This window comes from Sipha flava, unplaced genomic scaffold, assembly GCF_003268045.1.
Source record: "Sipha flava isolate LNK unplaced genomic scaffold, YSA_version1 71_pilon_pilon, whole genome shotgun sequence".
NCBI classification, from domain to species: domain Eukaryota; kingdom Metazoa; phylum Arthropoda; class Insecta; order Hemiptera; family Aphididae; genus Sipha; species Sipha flava.
The window spans coordinates 750212-771800 of NW_020273611.1; the positions used below are offsets into that span (position 1 = coordinate 750212).

At 32.4% G+C, this 21589-nt stretch overlaps 1 protein-coding gene across 1 annotated transcript in view; it reads left to right on the top strand.

Moving 5' to 3' along the window:
- LOC112692224 overlaps positions 1-17721 on the top strand; it is a 29184-nt gene extending 11463 nt beyond the window's left edge. The window contains exons 4-15 of the mRNA XM_025566835.1: positions 431-673; positions 1047-1121; positions 1987-2185; positions 2794-3040; positions 3595-3791; positions 4295-4433; positions 9035-9696; positions 11369-12171; positions 13139-13247; positions 13423-13613; positions 14637-14861; positions 17140-17721. Coding sequence (XP_025422620.1) covers positions 431-673; positions 1047-1121; positions 1987-2185; positions 2794-3040; positions 3595-3791; positions 4295-4433; positions 9035-9696; positions 11369-12171; positions 13139-13247; positions 13423-13613; positions 14637-14861; positions 17140-17498 — 3449 coding nt within the window. The 3' untranslated portion in view covers positions 17499-17721. The remainder of the gene's footprint in view (positions 1-430; positions 674-1046; positions 1122-1986; positions 2186-2793; positions 3041-3594; positions 3792-4294; positions 4434-9034; positions 9697-11368; positions 12172-13138; positions 13248-13422; positions 13614-14636; positions 14862-17139) is intronic.
- Positions 17722-21589: the final 3868 nt, after the last annotated feature.

Consider the following 21589-nt stretch of genomic DNA (forward strand, 5'->3'; position numbering starts at 1 on the left):
GTGCGAGAACCGTTCACGCGGACCAAACGTTTAAGATGTGTACCACATCGAGCGCGTCCGCAGGATAAAATCCCACCCGGGGCAAGATTAAAATTCCAAGGGCCAAGAAAAAGTGTATCTAAAAATATATGAGAACAAAATCAAATACCATAGAACGGTACTCGGGAGTAGCTTTATAGTTTTAAGTGATACACGGTCATGCACGTTGTAAACCAATAAATACGTTCAAGATTATACTTTATAGATTACCTAAAAATATAAATAAATTTTGCTAAACTTCATAAACGGATCTCGATAAAATCATGTTACAATTAAAAATGCGGGGTTAAATTAAATCGAAAATAGTTTTGAAACAAAAATTCCCACTAGGGACAATGGCCCATATGTACGTTGTTCCGGGCGTGACCGTGCTAAACGAATATTTTCACAGTTTGCGCCGACGTCGACGCACTCGAGTTGGTCCTTAGCCACGGGGGTACGACCAAGTCGGCGGACGTGCACGGCGGATACGCCGTCCATTACGCGGCTCAGATGTGCGGCACCGGTGTGTGTCGTTCGGGCGACGTGCGCAACGTCGGTGTCCGCGTGCTGCAGCTGCTGCTGTCGTACGGCGCGGATGTTCACGTGACCGACAAACACGGACGTCAACCGATTTTGTGGGCGGCCAGCGCGGGTAAGTGATTCCAACGGCCGTCGAAACTTCGTAAAGACGGTACAGTACGTCCTCTCGCGATTGTAACACTCGAATCGATGACGATCGTTTACCGTTCCGTCCGTGGTACTGTAACGTCCCCTCTTTAATGCAGGTCATGTTGGTGTTCCGAACCTTTTAAATTATGTTTATTTTCACGAGGTCTCGGGGACTCGACCTCGGTGTGTGATACTCATGCCACGGAATAATTGGGTTACCTCATATAAAATACTGTGATCGACAATCGTTACAGTACACACGAGAATAAAGTGATTTTATTTTGTCAAATCGTGTCCGAGTTGAAAATATGACCAACGTAATGCTAATGGTTTTAATGTATACCTTACGGTCGTAGGTAGCGCGGATGCCATTATCACTCTTGTCAACGGCGGTGCAAACGTCGAATCGCACGACAAAGATGGACTAACAGGTAACTTGTAATAGTTTTTTCCGTGTAAACTGATACAATGCAGTCGCATGTTACTGCTAAATGTTTGATTATTCGTAATGATTTTACGTAGGTACAAAGGTAGTTTTATAAATAAATCACCTTAGTTATTAGGAAATCAAATAAAACCATATGAACTCGAATATGAAAATATTTTTGGACAGTAAGAATTTAAAATTAAAATTTTTTTTTCCACAATGCGCTGCGCTTATATCACATGCGTCTTAATTTGCGCCCAAACCTAATCCATATTCGTTTTTAACAAAACATCGAAAAGCGCTGTTATTAAATTTTAATTAATAGTTTGAAATTTAAATCAAATGTATAAAACGTAAAACATCTTAGTTGCAGGTCAATAAATTGAGCATTTTGATAAAGAAAAAAATAATTTCATCTCATAAATATAGGGTTAATAATGAAAAAAACATAGTATAATAATTTCAATAAAAGTTCATTGAAATTTTAATTTCATCAGTCAATGTGATTTAATATATAAAAATATATAAAATATAAAATTTAGCATTTTAAAATCATTTTGTTTGTAGCTAATTTATTAAAATCTATATTATACATAATTTTTAAGAGGTCAATGTATTTTTTTATTTATAATTATTATTATTAAAAAAAAATGCTCATGCCTTGTTACAAATTAATTTCATAAATACCCATTAATACATACCTTTATATTTATCTTTTATTTTTTCTTCGATTAGTTAAGAAATTATTTCAAGATATATAATAATTCAATTAAATTTATTATCAATAATTACATTATTCATAGTTTAATTTATTTTATCCACAATTTATTAAATTATACCTTCATTAATATTTTATTATTTTGAAATAGCTTTACACTGTGCGGCCAGCCGGGGACATGTTGAATGCGTAGACGGACTATTAACGATGTGCGGATCTGAAGTGGATGCAGTAGACAGCAACAGTTGTTCTGCTTTATTCTATGCCGTGACACTGGGCCATGCGGACGCAACCGAAATATTATTAGAACATGGAGCTAATCCTGATCGACAGGACGGAAAAGGAAGAACGTAAGATGGTATCTTGTGTGTGTAGAAAACGAATGCATTTAAGTAACAAATGTATTTTAAGATAATAAACTAAAAATGGTAAAATAATATCATTCAAATATAGTTTCTATCACATAAAACATGTGTTATGAAATAAAATCGTAAGTTTCAAGTGTATTGTTCTTTCAAAGTGTAAAATATTAATATTTCATTGTTCGTATACGTGTAACATTTAGTACAATATAATATCTTGAAGTCTTAATACTTTTTGTTCAATATTGTATTATATTGATTTAGTTTTATCAGACATATTTTTTGAGATGGCCTTCTGAAAAAAAAATTTTCCCTATGGCAGGAAATAATACTATGTACAATAACACAAAGTTTAAAATTATACTAAACATAGCGAAATATAAATATATTCGAATGAACATATGCATATTGCATGCATTAAAAAAAACAAACACGTCGATTTTGATAATATTATTATTTTTTTATTATTGATCAGTGATTGTTGAACACATCGATCGATTTTAGTGCATATTGTGTCGATTTTCAGCTTGATATCGCTTACATCCTATCCGTTTATCGTTAAAAATAATTGAAAATGTTGATTTTGTATTTTTAAGGCCGGCGCACTGTGGTGCATTTAAAGGTCAATTGGAAACAGTGAGAATTTTAGCCGACCACGGTGCCAATTTATGGTTACGAAATTCAAAAGGTGGTTATCCGTTACACGACGCCATGAGGTCAGGTCGCAAAGAGCTTGTTCTTTGGCTTATATCAATGCGTCCCGAATCGGTAGATTATTACGATGACGATGGTAAGCGGCCATTGCATATTGCCGCGCTAAATAACAATCTGGAAATGAGTAAGGTAGATTTACATTTATTTTTGTACCTACACATGTATACTGGTTGGTATATTGAGAGTGTTTATATTCCTTTTAATAACTAATTATTAGATATTGATTATATTAGATATAATTAGATATAGATTGTTTTGAATTTTTAAGAAATAATAACAAGTTCTTAATTTATAAAATAGTCAGAAAAGTAATTAGATGAATTTTTTTATATAATTATAATACTTGGTAAGTTTATATAACTTGCAATAAAATAATTATTTAATTTTTTTCTTATAATTATTATTAGAAAAATAAAAAAAAAAACTCAAAAAAAAAAAAAAGAAAAACTCATGTTTCGAATAAAATAATTGTTTATTTTAGTGTTCCTTAAATGTTTAATAAAGTTAAAAACAAATAATAAAAGTTTATAATTTTCATAGTTCAACTAACAACAGTTCTTCAGTAAATTTTTAAACTATTAGTTTTCATAAATACACAAATATAAAATGGGTATTTGGTTAATTTATGATTTTTATATTAAAGTGTGAACTGTTTTTCTCATTGAATTTATATGAATTTGCAGATTGTACTGGATCATGGTGCGTCAATCAATCCGGTGATGAAAATCAAAGGAGAACGGATGACACCTCTTGATGTAGCTCTACGAAAAAATAATAAACATTTAGCCAAATTTTTAAATTTATTTGGTGGAAAACCAGCTAGTAATTTAAATAAAACGTTATCTAAACAACAATCAACTGTGCGTGTTAAATCTAAAAGGTTTGTTATATGGAGTTGGAAATATTGTTAGTTTAAGTATTATAAACATTTAGTTTTAGCACTTTAATTTCTAATTAAATGCTATTTTAAAATGAAAAACAAAATTAAACTTATTTAGTATTAACGTACTAGTAATTTATTGTCCAGCGCCACGTTTCTAATCTTAAAAATATTAGTCGATTATTATTTTGTTAAATTATTTATGTTTTTAAAAACATAAAAAGTATGATATTTAGTTAGAACTTTATTGTTCCAAGCACAACTTATGCTATCTGAGGCGAACTATTTAGTTATTCTTTGAAATACAAGTTATTTTAATTATAATACTATTTAACTTTTTAATAAACAAACATTTTAGTTACTATTTTTATTAAAATTGTATTTTGTAATTTAAATGTTTTATACATATATTTATGTAATTGTAAAATTGTTTGTAAAAAAAAAAAAATTTCAAATCATCAATTATATATCGAGCTTAATGATTTGATGAATTTGTTTTTCAGATCTGAAACTCGAAGAAATTCTTATTCGTCCGATTCGGTTAGTCGAAAATATCGTAATGGTGGTAGGAAAAAGCAAGCTGTTCAACGCAAAGGTGAAAGCCCGAAAATTAATAAACCAACAAAGGGCCGTGTAGTACAAGTAAATACAATTATCATTAATTCTATCCAAAACATATTTTAAAGTTACAAACTTGTTTGATAAATGCCTTTGAAACGCAAACCAAGGATTTAATTCATAACTTTTTTCTTGATAAATTTAATTTATTTAATGCCTGGAAATTTTTGAACTGCTTATTCAGATAATACAGCTCATACAGGACAATATTCGCTGGAATTTTTTGAAGTCCAATTATGGACTCAATGTATTTCTTTTGTTTCCTTGTGTTTACGCGTATACGCGTTCGGATCGTCGCGATGAGCTCATTAGCGGCCTCGTCGGTTTTATTCAAGACTTTGCATCCGAATAATTTTTTTTGGGTTTCGGGTGTTGAATATATTCGGGTGTTCAAACACCGCAATTCTTTTTTTCTTTCTTCAAGCTTTTACAGTTAATTTAGGCATAGGCGCAAATAGGGGTAGGGCTTGGGTAGGTTTAGCCCACCCAGTTTTTGAACGTAATGTGTAATTCCCGAATCCCATTAGTTATGTGTATTGTGTAACGGTTTATTGTCTTTAGAAGTTTAAATTTATCAATAATATGAATATTATCATTATATTATTATCAAACATTTTATTATTTACGGTTAATTATCAATAATCCAGGTTCATTTTATGAACATTTTATCGCTAATCACGGACGAAGAGTATATAACTAGCCCGTGTCGTAAATGTTGTACGTGCGTATTGACGGTCTTAGAATAAGATAAGAAAAGTGAAAACCGTGGTCCGTGATATTTGTTTATCAGGCTGCGTTTCTCAATGCTTGTTATCGTTGAGAGTTTTGATTATAATTAATTTTAGTTTATAAACTATAAGGTGTTTTTAATTTGTATTATATCGCAGTAAAGTGTAAACGATTTCAATTTGAATGATGTAAAAGAAGTTGTTGAAAAACAAACATATCCGAACCTTTTTAAATTGTTACAAGTGGCTTTATCTATTCCCATAAGTTCAGCCACTTGTAAAAGATCATTTTCTTCAATGAGACGAATAAAACAATTGACTAAGATCCTCCATGGCACAAGATTGCTTTACATTTTTATCTATTTTGAATATAGAAAGAGATATAACTAACAAAGTAAATGTGGATGATATTTTAAACAAATTTGCAGAAAAGGACAGAAAAATAATGTTAATTGAATTTTGTAATAAATATTTAATAGCCAGAACTGTATATTTTATCAATTACATATTTTTATCCTTTTTTATTCAAATTTATTTAGGTAGCTAGTCTGTAAGTGAAAAAATTCTTCTTTGAAAGTAATTATTAACCATTACAGGTAAAGACTTTTCAGCAATATAAATATAAATATATAAGTGTTGATAATCAATAATGGTGGTATGGGGGTGAAGCCCCCACGAGTCAGTGATAGCATTAAAATGTAGCCCCCCCCAGAAATAGAGCTCTAGTTGTGCCTATGCATTTAGGACCATCGCTGCCTCAACCACATCTTTCCACCTATCTCTGTCTTCGCTATCTTCAATCCTTATTAATTCTTCTGAGATTTTCGTGAGATTCGTTTTCATTCTGTCCTCCCATCTTTGTCTTGGTCAACCCCTAGGTCTTTTACCGCTTAGTCTTCCAGTGAAAAGATTTTTTGCAATACCTTCCGATCTCCAAATATGGCCCGCCCATTCTAACCTTTTACTTTTTAGATACGAACTTATAATGGGTTAATTGAACATTTGGTACAATTCTTGGTTAGTTCTTCTATATTCACCATTCTCAATTACAGGGCCATAGATTCGACGTAGTACTTTTCTAAAAACACCGCAATACAACATTTAAACAAACGTTAGGGTGTTAATAACCGTTATTATTCGGGTTAATATTGGTTAATATGGGTGTTAAGTAGTCAAGGAAAAATATTATTTTTCATTGGTAAAGAGTGGTTGAGAGGCTGAGCCCCCCTCCAATAATGAAATATTTATATTTTTTTGTTACCTGCCTATGTAATAAAATATCAATTTCTTATACAACTGTGCAACAGTTTTTTAAATTAAACTATCCTTATGTTAATTTCAATTAATGGTGTAACTACGATTTATTTTGGGGAAGAAGGGGTTATTTAATATGTATATGAAGCTTATAAATTATAAAATCTATTAAAATTAAAAATACTAACACTATGTCCTACTCCTAGTTAGTGCAGGCATATCGCATGCGACAAAAAAAGAAACTATTTTGTATTCTGCGTTAGTGTTTGTGGCATAGGCGGAAATCGGGGGGGGACTTGAGGGGACTAAGCCCCCCCCAGAAATATAAAGTACAAGACTTAGCCCCCCTAGCTCTAAAAATTGTTAAGTGACTAAAAATACAATAATTATTATAATTGTAAAGTGAATTTTTAATTGCTGAATTAAAAAAAAATATTCTGTGATAAAAATTAAATCAAATTCGTAAGATTTTACAAACTTCTTGTCATGACTCGGAACGATCTCAATTAATGTAATATTAATAATATGTAATAGTACCCGTATAAGTTATTTAATTTAATTAATTCATAATTTTTGTTTAGAATACCTACTCCAAAAATGTTTAAGATTAGGCTCCTAATTATTTTTTTGTTTAAATTGTTGATTAAAAATGTCAAATTGTCAAACTTCGTAAATTGCCTTGTTGAAATAAATAATTGCGTACAGTGGTATCTTTAGGTGTAATAAGTAAATAATGCTCAGCCCCCCCCCCCACAAATTTCAAAAAATTTCTCTTTATGGTTTTTGGTGCGTGCACAAATTAAAAACGCACTAGCTAGGACATAGCGTAATACAAAAATAATAACAATTTGTACTTATGAATGTTATGATGAAATTATTACACCAACAAAAATTGACAATTCACGCCATAGACATGTTTAATACCATTGATTATAAATAGTATATAAATAGTAAATATTATTTATAATCAATGGTACTACACTTCATACACTGAACAAATACGAATAACTCGAACAACAATTTAGGTAATCATACGCAAAACATCAATTCTATTTCAAACTTATTGTATTACAATAAATAACGACTCAGTGATTCGTAGAAGACCTATTAACTATAAAATTATAATAATACGGTGGATCCGTTTGGATAATTTTAAAAATAGTATTTCACTTGTTTACACTTGAACATTCAACATACCATACCACTCATGCACACCTGTCAATATGATATATTGCTATTGTCTTTATTTAAATAAATTTAGATTAATTAACAATTTTGTATATTATTTGTGAAATTATTCCTGTGAATAATAATTTTACTATTAAACAACAAATGACAAAATTGAAATAACCACAAAAAATACATACAAAATGATATGTCATGATGATAAAGATTGTAAAATAAAAAATTATTTGGGTTTCGGGTTAAAACCAATATTTTATTCGGGTTTTGGTTAATTCAGGTGTTTAAAAAAAAAAAAAAAATCATTCGGGTTATATGGGTTTTGGGTGTTTGATTTTTTAAGGGTTTTTAGGGGTGTTACGGGTTTGGGTGAATTCGGGTGCAAAGCCCTGGTTTTATCATTATTATTAAAATATTATCTTATGTGAATTATGTATATGTTTCGATATGCATCATGTACTGTGCGTCCGTATCTTTGTTTTCGTTTTGCCCGTATGTAAATTATTGTAATCGCGTTATTTTTGTTTTTTTGTTATGTGTCGGTCGTGATATCGCGTGACCGTGTCAGTCGTTCGTCCACCTTTTCGTTTTCGTTGTCTCATCGTCGTCGTGTTGTGTACAAAAACTTTGTTTTCGTTCCCGTCTTGCAACAATCTTCTCCAGCAAACTATGTTTTGTGCTGTGTTATTTGTTCGGTCTTTTGATCGGCCATTGTGATTAACGTGGTTTCTGTCTTTGTTGTCTTCGTGTGTTGCAAACGGGACTTGAATTTTCGTCGTGAGCAGTTGGTGATGTTCGATCGCACGTACGCGAGTTCACCTGTATTTTTTATTGTACTTATCATAGTTTATTACATATGGAACCTGGTACGGTAGTGTAAGTGTAAAATCAGTCGAACGTCACAACTGCTATGTGAGTATTGGTTGACCACATTTTCGTTTTGTGTTAAGCCGTCAAGGCAACAACTGTCGAATTTATTATTAAATTATTATATATTTGTTATGCCAATCAGGCAAACTAAAATTGTATTATTATATATTTATCCATTTTTATTATATTATTTTTCATTATAAATTAATTTTTATTATATTTGGTTGCTAACATTAATGTCACTACCGTGACTGGTCCTTTGACACTCGTTGTTGCCCTATCATGTTGACTTATTCACATTTTTGTAAATGTTTTTGAAAAAATGTAAGGAACTATAGAGGAGCCTAAGAACAATAAATACTCGAAAAGATGACCCCTCATTTTAATTTGCAAACTTTTCTTCGATTTTGTTGAGATTCTTAAAACTGCATACAATTTTCTTTGAGTGTATAGAAATAAATTATCATCATTTAATTGGTCACAGCAATTGTAAATGTGATTTTTTCCGTTTTTTCGCCGTACATTTATTTAAACATCAGTTAGTCCGCACGAAAAACGAAAAACGTCTTGTCAACCGTTTCTTGTCCATAGGTGCACATCAGAGCGGACGTGTTGACGAAAACGGTCGGTAAATCGTGGGATGACAAGAAGTCGTGTGGTGGTGGCGGCACGTCTCAGAAAGCTCAGCGTAAAAAGGCGGCGACCGTCGGCGAGCCCAACGAATGTTTCAGCGAAAACGATCTGCGTTGCGGCGGTGACGGTTACGATTACGAGTATGAAGACGACGAAGAGAAGGTGGATGATGACGATGACGACGACCAAGACGACGACGAAGACGAGTATGAAGATGACGTCTACGATGACGACCAGGACAATGAGGACGCGCGACGTGGCGGCCGCGCGATTCGCGTCGAAAAACAGACCAACGGTTCGGCCGCAGCGGCCGCGGCCGACCACTATGTCAACAGACGTCACAGGAGCCGGAGACGCGGCAACAGCAGAACGGGCGTAGCGCAGGGTGGTGGTGAACCAAAGACGATGGGAGGGGATCGTCAGAGGCGTGGCAGCCGCGATAAGGAGAATATCGCTGCCGACCGGGTGACCGCGTCCGCTGTCCACGACGGGATAGCAGTCGACCACGCTGGAACCGAAGCGATGCAGACGTCCGACGTCTTTGGTGGTCACGGTAACGGACATCCACCAGATCCTCCTGACGAGGTCCTGGGCGACGGTCACGGCGATAGCACCGCCGAGTGAGTTTCTCCTCCGTGTTTATTTTTCCTTGGCTCTTGAAAAACGCGTGCATATTTTATTTTGCAATGACCTCCGTGCACATTAAATGTTTCTCATGTCTAGGGCTCGGATTTCAATGCATTTGCATATTTTTTTTGGAATGTCTTACACGATGCTTTCCAAGCTACAAATGTATTTCAAGTACTCCTTATTGTAACTATGAAATTTTTTTGAAGCATTTTTGACGTTTTTAATGCATTTTTTTCATTCATTAAGACATTTTTGACCTATTTTTTGTAATATGACTAAAAAAAATTAACTTATTGAAATAAACTTTGAACTACGTAATATAAATTATTTTCATTTTGAACAATATAATATGGGACAATTTGGTTTTAAATTAGACAAGTATGAAAGTTATCTTGATTCTTGTCACATAATGTCATACTAACTAATATATTTATAAAATCATAAATTGTAAACTTAGCTACATAATTTTAAAATGTTAAATAAATAAATAAATAAATAATAATAATTATAATAAATTTAATATTAACTGCATTTTTCAATTTTTTGGGGTATTTTTTAGAGTTTTTAGGTCAATACATTTTTTTAATATTTTTATGGCATTTAAATCCGAGCCCTAAGAATGTCATACGTCTATAGTGAGTGTAATCCCTCCCGGGAAATATGCGATAAATTGTTGATAAATCAATGATACTATACAAATAATATAATATTTATTTTTAATTTAACTCGTTAGTTGGACGACTTTCGTAGTTATCAGCTAGTCTATTATGCCCCCTCCCTCGGTCTAGGAAGTTTCGGTTCGTTTACTTATTTTGACATAAGGAAATATAGCATTGTATGTACGATGCGTAATATATCGTAATATGTCACAACGTTTAATTTGCGTGACCGCAACTTTCGATTAGATTAATGTTGCTTCGAGTCATCAGAAACAATAGTTTTTAAAAATTTAGTACATCTATTTACATTTACTTTTTTTCTGCTAAATATTTGTATTCGGTTATCATTATTTATTCAAAATATCCATGGATGTGTGAATCCTAGATTTACACGATTCCTTATTTTTGCATTTTTAAATTGTTTTGGATTTATCGAGGTTATATTAATCAAATACATATCATTATATACGAGTATAACTATCGTGAGTAAAAATTGTACGTTTATTTGATTAATTTTAACGGGGCTTAACTCAGATATTGATTATTTTATTGTTACGTCGTGCTTGACTACTAAAAAATATACCCAACAATAAAAATATTAAATAACCTTATCATTATTTGTTTAGAATCTTGTTGCATTATTGACCAGCTAGTTTAGAATCATTTATATAGCGCTTTCAGAATCATATATTATAAAAACATACAGGACGTTTAAAATAAAAAATCTAAAAAAATTTAACTCGTACCAAAATTGGTCTGCGTCAAAATATTATAAACTGAATTAGCCATGTCGAGATGTCCGGGTTCCTATGCCCAATATTCTCAAATGTTAATTCACCATTCAACTTCTATTCATTAACAATAATTTTTTCTATAGTACCTTTTCATTAAATATTTTTCTTGGTCTACCAAGTGCAAGCTTCTTTTACTTATTGGTATTGTATCAGCTTAGGTAATTTTTTTTTATTTCAATTATTTAATTCACATTTACTTTTAAACATAGAAAAAAGACGGAGGCCATGGGAAACGCATTAGTTGTCAGCAGTAGTGGTGGCGGTGGCGGCGTCGTGAAATTCGATCTGGACAGCAAGTACAAGACAGCGGAAAAAATGGTTGAGGGCAAAAGTGATACGTCGGTGGCCGAAAAACAAGTATCGGAGGCCGGGCCTCAAGCTCCTGTGGTCAGAAAGCAAACGTCGATGGCCAGGTCGCAAGCAACGATACGCGACGAGGGCGACATCGATGTGGCGAACGTGGTCAAAGAGCAGGTCACTTCCGTCGTGGATGGTGGTGGAGGTCAGACTGTATCGGAACTGATGACCAAAGGCGGGCAACCATCAGTGGCTACGGTAAAAAGGGATGTGACAACAACGACCAAAAGTGGATCGTCACCGTCGGTAGCCACGGCAAAAGAAGACTTAAAAACTTCGACGAAAGAAGATCGACCACCGGTTAGAGGAGGATCGACCGACAAGGTTGTTGCCGAATGGTCTACAAGCAATGAAGGTGGTGGTAAGTCGTCCATGGGCCTTTCTAAGGACGGCACCGGTAGGGCCATTGTGGAAGTATTGGACCGCGTAGATACGCCACAATTCGCCACCTCGGCCACGGTCGATGGCGACGGCAGCGATGGACAAAACGTCGCAGTCGTCGGTGGTCGGAACGTTGGAGGTGGAAGTCGAAACGCAGCCGTACACAACGTGAGTGAAGCGGTAGCGTTCAGTGTGCTGCCGGACGAAGAACGAAGTGACGGCAAACCGTGCGAGTGTCCGGACTGTCGGAAAAAACAGCTACGGTTGTCTTCGAGTAAGCATTGCAATACTTGGTTTATTTTTAAAAATATTTCAGTTTCTATTAAAAAAAAAAAAAACTTTTACAATTCAGTACCAAAAATAAAGTAGAAAATTTAGTAGGAATCATTATATCTAATCAACGGGTACAACAAATTGTTATTTTTATCGGTTTTATATCTATAGATATTAGAAAAAATATATTTAAATTTGCTGTAAGTAAATATTGTAATGAGTTAAAATTACACACCTAAAATATTTTACATAATATTTAACACACTTTTCTAAATATTAATTTGATTAGTTATTTTAGAAATTTACTCTAGGTCTAGTCAGGGCGTATTTAGACTTAATTCTAAGGGTACGGGCTACTTAAATTTTTTCTTTAATTCAGGCTCAAAATTTAGGCTAAAAATTAGGCAAATTTTGATAATATTTAAATCGGGTGAATCCTTAATATTTTTTTTAAATTTTATGTCGGATCCACTTAGAATCGACTTTTTTGTATTTATTTTTTAATACCTGTCTGTATTTGAAAGTTACGCTGTGTTTTATTTGATTTTTCACTAAGTATGGACCCGAAAAAAAAGTCAAATTCAGTATTCACAGCCATGCGTAATTTGATTTCGTTATAAAATGATCGACATTAAAAAAATTTGAAATGTGTATCTCACATACTTGTATAATTGATTCCTTAAATACGGATTCAGGGGGGCGACCGCCCCCGTCGCCCCCCTCTAAAATACTTCTCTGGGTCTAGTAGAATGCATGTATTGAATATTATTTTGTTCTATTCTAAAAAAATACTTTTCGTATGTTTTAATATAATTTCAGTCTCACAAGATATATTATAATGACATTTTTACTCCTACATTTTAAAATTAATGAGAGATATAAGTATTAGTAAATTTAGATAATAAATTTTAATTAAAATAATTATGTATAATTATTTTTATAGAATATTTTATCGTGTTTGATTTTAGAAAAAAAGAAAAGCCGTATTCCACGATTGAATAATTACTGTAGTTTAGCGCCTACTAATGACCTAAACACAATGTCTGTAACAAAAGCTGTTCAATTGGCTAGTAGAAAGTAAGTCGAAATAAAAGTTATTAAAAGTATTTATTTATTAAAAGTAATTCGAAATATTTAAAAAAACTGTTACATGTCCTACATTTTGAGTTTGAATTAACATTAATGATAATAACTTATATTTGGCACTAATTTTTTTTTTTTCGTGATAAATACAATACTATTTCGCTCATAGGTACCATTTGGAAAGGTTGATATTTTACCAACTGTCTGAATTAAAACGATTACAAATCAGAGCGGGTAAGTCTGATGAACGAGTATTGGTTAAGAGGTTGGTGGAAGAATATGGCCGCACAGGACTGTTTACCGGATTGAAAAGATACGATGGACCTTTTTCGTTTAAGCGTTTTGAAAAATATTTATATGGTAAGTACACCTAATTTTTAATGAGAAATCAATCAATTAAGTACAGAAACTAAATATTCGATACGTAATGTCAGTAAAAACACTCGTATATACAGCTAGTTACATTTGTACCTAGTACACGAGTACGATGCGTGTGTTGCGTGTTAACGTTGAACTTGAGCAATCATTTTTGAGTAAACAAATATTTAAAATGTTCCATGTTACGGTGACTTTTTTTTTCAGTTATAGACCAATAAATTATTGGAAATAATAATAATATTGACATCAAAACTATTTGTTTAGTTATGTATGCATGTAATTTGCATGTAGTGACAGATCTAGAATTTTTTCATGATTGTTGCTTTTTTGCTAATAATAATAACTCTTAATTTATAACTACGGGACAAAAACGAATTAATGATTTAGGGTTTAAATGTTTAAGAAAATCAATTGTATTATGTGCAAGTATTTTGTTTACTCTGTAGAAATAAATTAGCTCCCTTAACCCTCGGTCTCCTCTTCATAAATACCCCTGATGATATTTAACCAAAAATGATTGCTACTTTTTTAGCACATTAATTTTTTATTAACGCATAAAACGTAAATAATGTACCTACATCATTAAACATTTTAAAGTTATAAAAAAAAACAAATAACCTATAGCTTACAAACATAATTGTATCTAAAAATGACAGATATTTAATTATAATTTCTTAATACGTCATTGCAATGTTACGTATTTCAGTAGTATTTCAAACTGATAGCATTGCGTTACGAAACAAAATCTTTCTAAAAATAATTTAATAATTAAAAATGTTATTTGATACCCTACACATCAAACATTCGAGGATTAAAATATTAAAAAATTATCAGATATATGTATTAAGACATCTGTACTCAAATATTGAACAATATTGCTCGCGAATTAAACTTTGCGCATTTCAACTTACTATTGAACGACAAAACCAATACTATTTGTGGATTCTACGTTACATAACTATCTACACAGATATTTTTGTTTCCCGTACGCGCACGTGCGCACAGATCAGTTGCTGGTGCTGCAGAAACAATCGTTGGCCGAGAACAAAACGGCGATCCCCAGAGTGCAGTCCATCGACGAGATGGAAAAGTTAACGGGGGCACTACGTAGAATGGACGCGGGCAAAACTGTGTTGGAGAATCCGAACGACTGTCTGTCCTGTGTCCGGATCACGAACAGGTGTTTACACGCCACCCACGCGTACACCGGAGTGCCGTGCGCCGCATACAGTGAGTACACACCCGTGCACCCGATGCCGAAACAACCGGGTGTGCAGAGCTGGGCTTATTTTAAGATTTTTTAAGAAGAAAACTTAAAACTCAACCCCTTCCTCAAACTCTCAAAAATATTACTCTCTGTGTATGATTATATACCCCGCTGCGGTAGTGCAATAATATTGTGATAATAAAATAATAGTAATAATAATAATAATAAGAATAATAATAACACAGTCTTAATAAACCTAATCTGATTATTGACGGACCCTCTACCTGGACTCGGCCATGAAGTCGGAAACTATTTATTTTTTATACTATTTATTATTTATCATTGTGAGAAATTTTATTTATAGATAGTATTTACAAATGCGCATTTTTTGAATTAGAGCTGGGCATTTTTCATTTAGAGTTACGCAAAATGTGTTCAAATGCACGTTAAAATAAGCCCTAGTACCATATTATGGGGCCTCAAAAGGTCAAATGCTCAAAAATGTACAGCCATAAGGGTCCTTGAGATTTCGATTTCCACACAGGCTTTGAGTAGTTCAGTACGCGCACCCCTCATTACATGCACGGCAGTGATCAAACAATAAGTGCCCGCACAGGTGAATTGCTATGTAGGATATGTCAAAATGGCGGGACACGAAAACACTCGTTTGGTGATCGGAATGCTTGGTAGGTGCCTCCAGATAATTTATTCAATCGCTAGACGAGTGTTATTGGCGTTCTCGCGGTTTTCTGTTGACTTTCTGCGACGCCCCACTAGTCCGCCGCGTGTCCAAACGTCCTCGAGCCAGGACATCAAGTGTCCGTGATTAGGTTAGGTTAACCTACCGGTCGAAAAACGCCTATTGTTGTACCGAACACGATCACGATCAACTTGGTACAGTGGAAAGCTGATTCGCTATGCGTGGAAAATGTAACGTTGTGTTGACCGTATAACATAATATTATGCAATTCAATATTTCGTCGAAAGGGAGAAGGGTAGGTAATGAAGACCATTTGTCTTTAGATCGAACCGATTGAAGGGATTTAAACGCTGAACTAATGCTTACCTCGTTCATTTCGAAGACTAGAGAATTCAAAAAAATTACGCGTACTTAAGTATGAGATGGAGGTATCGTGGGTAGTAGTTATTTTGTTTAATAAGGGCTGTTTCGAGAGTTAGAAATTTGTAGACAATTTTGCCCGTTTTTTCTGTTGACTATTGTCTTTGTAAAGAAGAAAAAAATAGACATTAAGGTACATACATCACTAAATGTAAAGCTATGTCATAAAAAAACGATAACATTAAACGAAGAAAAATAATCACAAGCATTCGAGCCAAAACTAAAATATTCCGATTTGTTCGTGGTTGAAGGGAAAATAACCCCCACTTCTTCCGGTGTAGGACTACAACTGTTTGTTCCCAACCTTCGTGTTAGGATATGAATTCGTCGAGAGTGTTTTGAAACAGCAAAATGTAACTAAATATAGTCAGTATATTTGTTAAATATAATAATATTTGCTAACTTAAAGTGTTGGATTCCGTTATTTTATGAAACAACAAAGTACCTATTTTATGAATTAGTTAGTATCAGTGGCTATTTTTTCTGATTTTCCGTAATGCACATATTTATGTTTGAGCTCAGTTAATCAATTATGGGCTAAATGATGAATTTTTTTTATTATTTAGAACGCGTATAACAACGATATTGTACATGTTTTATTCAATTTAACGCTCGAAGTGTTGAGACCAGGGAATGTATAAAATAACCAGTCAATATATAAATTATATGCATTACCTATACGTTTTAGTTTATTTTATAAATATCCTAGTTATTTCATACACTAAGCGGATTCAACACTTTTAATGTTATACACACACACACACACACACACGAACATACCTACACATATATATTATAACTGCTCTGCGCATAGAACACGAATAGGCCGTTGGAATTATAATAGTGTAATCCAGAGGCGACTTGTAAGCACCTTCTACCGGGGCGGTGCTCCGGTAAAATAATTTTTTATGTACGTTTTAGTTAAATTAATTAAAATGTATTAGGTAACCTTACCACTACAATTATGAGTATATTTATTGATATCTACTAGATCAACGTTAAAACACTTTTAATGTAAATTGAGCGTAGACAGAACAATTTTTTCGGGGTAGGCTTCGAATTGATCTGCTTCGGGAACATGTGAGTTTACGAACCGCCTCTGGTGCAACCGTAAAAGTCGCGGACGGCAGATTGCAGTCGCGATACCGCCGTGACCGGACCCGCTCGTTTTGCCGTTGCAGTACCGAAATTTCGATTGGACCACCATCGAATGCCCAAGCCTGTGGACGGCCACCGCCGTTTCCTGCCGGATATCCGACAGGACTTGCAGACGGGCGCCACGAAATGCCTGAGGAGCGTGGACCCGTCCCGGCCGATCACGCTGCAGCTGGGCAACGGGCCGTGCACGCAGGCGATCGACTTGCCCACCGACAAGCTGGACAAGAACAAACGGTACTTTGTGACGTTCACGATCAAAGGTGCGGCGGATGGTTCGCAGAGCAAGCACGCACGGCCGCCGCCCCCGCCGTTACGGGACGGCCAACGCGGCCCGGACGACTGCCGTCCCCCTTTGGCTCACACTCATGCTAAAAGCTTTTGAACGCTCTGACGTTCCAATATCGTTTGTTAGGTACACCGTTGATGTGTACTGTACCGTATCACATTATTACTGTGTCGTTATGTTATTACAATATTATATATCGTTGTGCCCTACCGTAGTTCATAGATGGATATTAAAGTTACGATAAACCGTTAAAAATGTAACACGGGTACTTCTGTACTCGTGCCCATAATATAAGCTAATAAAAACAGTGTTGAATGTTGAACAATATGCATTTTGTTATATCCAGTTACAAATAAATCACGCATCGGTTGTGGTTAGTAACGAGACAATAATTTTCACTGCGTGTTTATTTTGAATCTAATAGAGTTTTGCCTGTAAATTATTACTAATCCATAATAAAACATGTTATTACAGAAAAATTTTACTGTCTCGAATTGCGTATCATATAAGCTATATATCAATTAAAATGCAAAGCTGGGCATTAACGAGTTAAAAGTTAATAATTAATAACTTAATTAATAAATTAAGTTAAAACGTTAAGTTAATTTTAATTAAACTAATTAACTCGTATTAAGTTGATTAACTCGTGGAAGTACAGAATTGGTAAACTTCAAATAATTGCATAATATAATGATTCATAAATTTGTAAAAACTTCTATAAATATAATTAACTATTTTAAATGTACAGTTATTTTTATATTCTATAATAGGTATTTAAATTTGTTATACGAAAAGCTTAAAGCTTATACAAAATATTTAATTTTTTTAAGATATTAATTAAAGGTTTAACATTTGTTTTATTTTTATCTAAAAATATAATACAAAGTAATTATATTTTGACTGATAATAATTGTCCATGTTGTGCTGAGCCTAGTCTTTTGAACTACACGGTGACTGCATTTTGTCTACTCAGTATAGAAAATATATTTGGGGAGTAGGTACTGCCTGTTTGATTTTTAAAATTTGTGTGAATCAATTAAAAATATTGGTATCTTAGCAGTTAGAAGAAAACTATCAATGTTGTTTTTTTTTTTTTAATTATTGGTTGTACCACTTGGGTAAATTGATTTGAGTATAAGTTCAGGACTAAGATTTATTTTAGAAAAGTAGGTTTTTTTTATAGCTAGTTAATACTTTTATGTATCATTTTAAATTTCTCCTGTAATTTTCTTGAGCGTAAAAAACTAATATTGTGTGCAATTTTTTATTTTTACAAATTAGAAAATTTTAACTTTAAATTAAGTAAAAAAGTAACTTAACTTTAAATTAATTTAAGTTACTTTTTTCAAATTTAACTTTTAATTTAACGAGTTAACGAAAAAAATATAAGTAACTTTTAATTTAATTTAACTTTATCATTTTAAAATAACTTAACTATTTTAAAATAATTTTAAAAAATCGTTAACTTGCCCAGCCTTGTTAAAATGTATAGTGAATTATAAACAAAACTGTTACCAATCAAGTTTAATTTGTACTTTACGAAAAAATATTGAAATTACCCCATTAGGTTTTGAAAAAGTTCAATAAGAGTAAACAATTCTATAGATGATTTTAACAATTAAGTTTAAATAACTTATACAATTTGTAACCTTTCAGCCCCTTTTCTTTTTAGGGGGGCCTACTTTTACTCACTACCCAAGGGGAACACTCTGCTGATGACTCACAGGCCGAATCGTATATACCTGCAAAGGCGGGCGATTGAGCTCGTGGGTTTTTATTTACACAAGTTAAAATTTAAAAAATATAAGATTAAAAAAAAATTAAAAATAATATAATAATAATAATAGTTTTTTTTTTTACATGAAATAATAAATTTAATATATAAAAAAAAAAATTATGTAATTAAAAGAAAATAGTCGGCGAAACGGGAGAGGGGGAATGTATTGAATGATTTTTTGGTACTAAGCGGCTCTGCGAACGCTTACCGGAGTATTTCGGTTGCGTAATTTGTTATTTTTTTTCTTTTAAATCTTTTATAATGACAATAATAATAATAATTTTACGCAACCGAATTCTTTTTTGTTATTGATGATCCGAAAGGATCAGAAATACATTTTAAAAGGGAAAAAAGGAAATTTAATAGGGAAATTATTTTATGTTTTACGGTGTTGTTGAGGTGTAGCAGCTGGTGGTTCGGCATCCTTGTTGTTTCGTCCGCCATGGGCCATGTCCGTGAGCTTAGGCGGCCATGTGTGTGGTTTGAAAACTGGAATTGAAATATAAAGATCATAACGTTGTGGGAAATTCACAGAAAAATGACGTCTGTGCGGTTGGATGTTGGAGAGCAAAGAGAGATACGTCATCGTTGATATATATTTTCTAGCGATGAGAACTGCACATGGTTAAAGGGGGGAGGACTTACACAAGACGGTGTTTTCTGATTATATAGCATTAATAAATTAATGAGCTATCCGTTCATCGGACTCGGTAATGTGGACTATGACCGGGATGTTATGCATTTAGATAATATATTGATTAAGATATATATATATATATATATTAAAATTATGGGACGTTACAAATTTTAGAATTTTAGACTTATCATGCAAACTGAATGATGTAGGGATTGCATCTAATTAATAGGTACTGACTTATTTTTAATATTATACTGAAAAAAAGTATTTTTAACATTTATTGTTTAAGTTAAAATGTTTATATGCCTGGACATTTTATAGACTACAATAATATAATAAATACACTATCTCAATCAAAAAAAAATATAATAGATGGAAATTTATGGTGAAATAATTTGACTAATACATAGAACTTGTCTGATTACAAATTAAATTAATCTAATCATTTTTCTGTAAATTGAAAACATTTTTAAAAGCCATGAAGTTTTATAAATTTATCAATTAGTTTTATTATCAATATACGTCATAAAAATTATTATTATCATAAGTTATAAAATTACATTAATAAAATTGATGTATTTACATTTTTCAAAAATTTTAAAATATTTTTGACATTTTCCTGATATTTATACTTATTTAATACTAATAATCAGGGCTAGGATTTGTATGTAATAAAATATTGTAAAATATACGTTTTATTTATCAAAATATGCAAAATATGTATTTTAATTTTTATAAGATACAAACAAAAATATAATTACAAAAAAAAAATAAATATTGAAATACATCAGTGACTGTCTTAATATAATAGAGATTAAAAATTAAATATTATTTATTTTTCCCATGCATATTTATTGCATTAATATTTTAGAAATAAAATTTATAGTTTACATTCAATAGTGGAATTACGTATGTTACATGCTATGATCACATATTTTTTTAAATTGTCGAATATAAATTATTTGCGATTGGATAGTAGTATTGATTTATATTGGTTGAAGTTTCTTTCAATGTTACATGATGTAGTTAGCACATATTTAAAAAAAAAGGAATTTATCTTGGTCTTAAATTATAACTGATGTCATATCCTCGTTTGATTTGCCATTTAATACTTTATTTATTGATAATAGAGTTTCAAATCCTTTAAGATTGTATGTAATACACTATTACCCGACTAATTATGTTATTTCGGATTTTATATTGATACCAATATGCTTTTATTAATTGTGTTGTAATTATGTTTTTCTCCGCCAAACTATTCAATATTTTATTGCATATTGTACCATAGGATCGTATTTAAAAAATAAAATTTGTGTTTGGTGTTATGTACATACATATTATAATGTCATGGTCATACATTCTATCACATAATATTACAGATATATATATATATATATATATATATATAAATACTATATCGATCGCATTACAATAACACAATGATTCCACTATAGCGGGCATATGTATATGTAGAATTAAAACCGCACTCGTGGATAAATTAAATTATTTAATTAGTTCACATGATCATTATACGGGAAATTAAGATAATAAATGAATAATCGAAATGGCCACATCCTGTTTCTGTGTCAGTAATTAAGTACCAGACGAGAGATCTCACACACACGCAGAATCAATAAGGAATTATCATATTTTATTATCATTTTCATATACACACACACACACATACACTTGCATATATCAGATATAAAAGGGGGTCCCGAACAGGCCCTAATTCAGATGTGTTTTAGTCTTGTTAATGCACGCACCTTCACG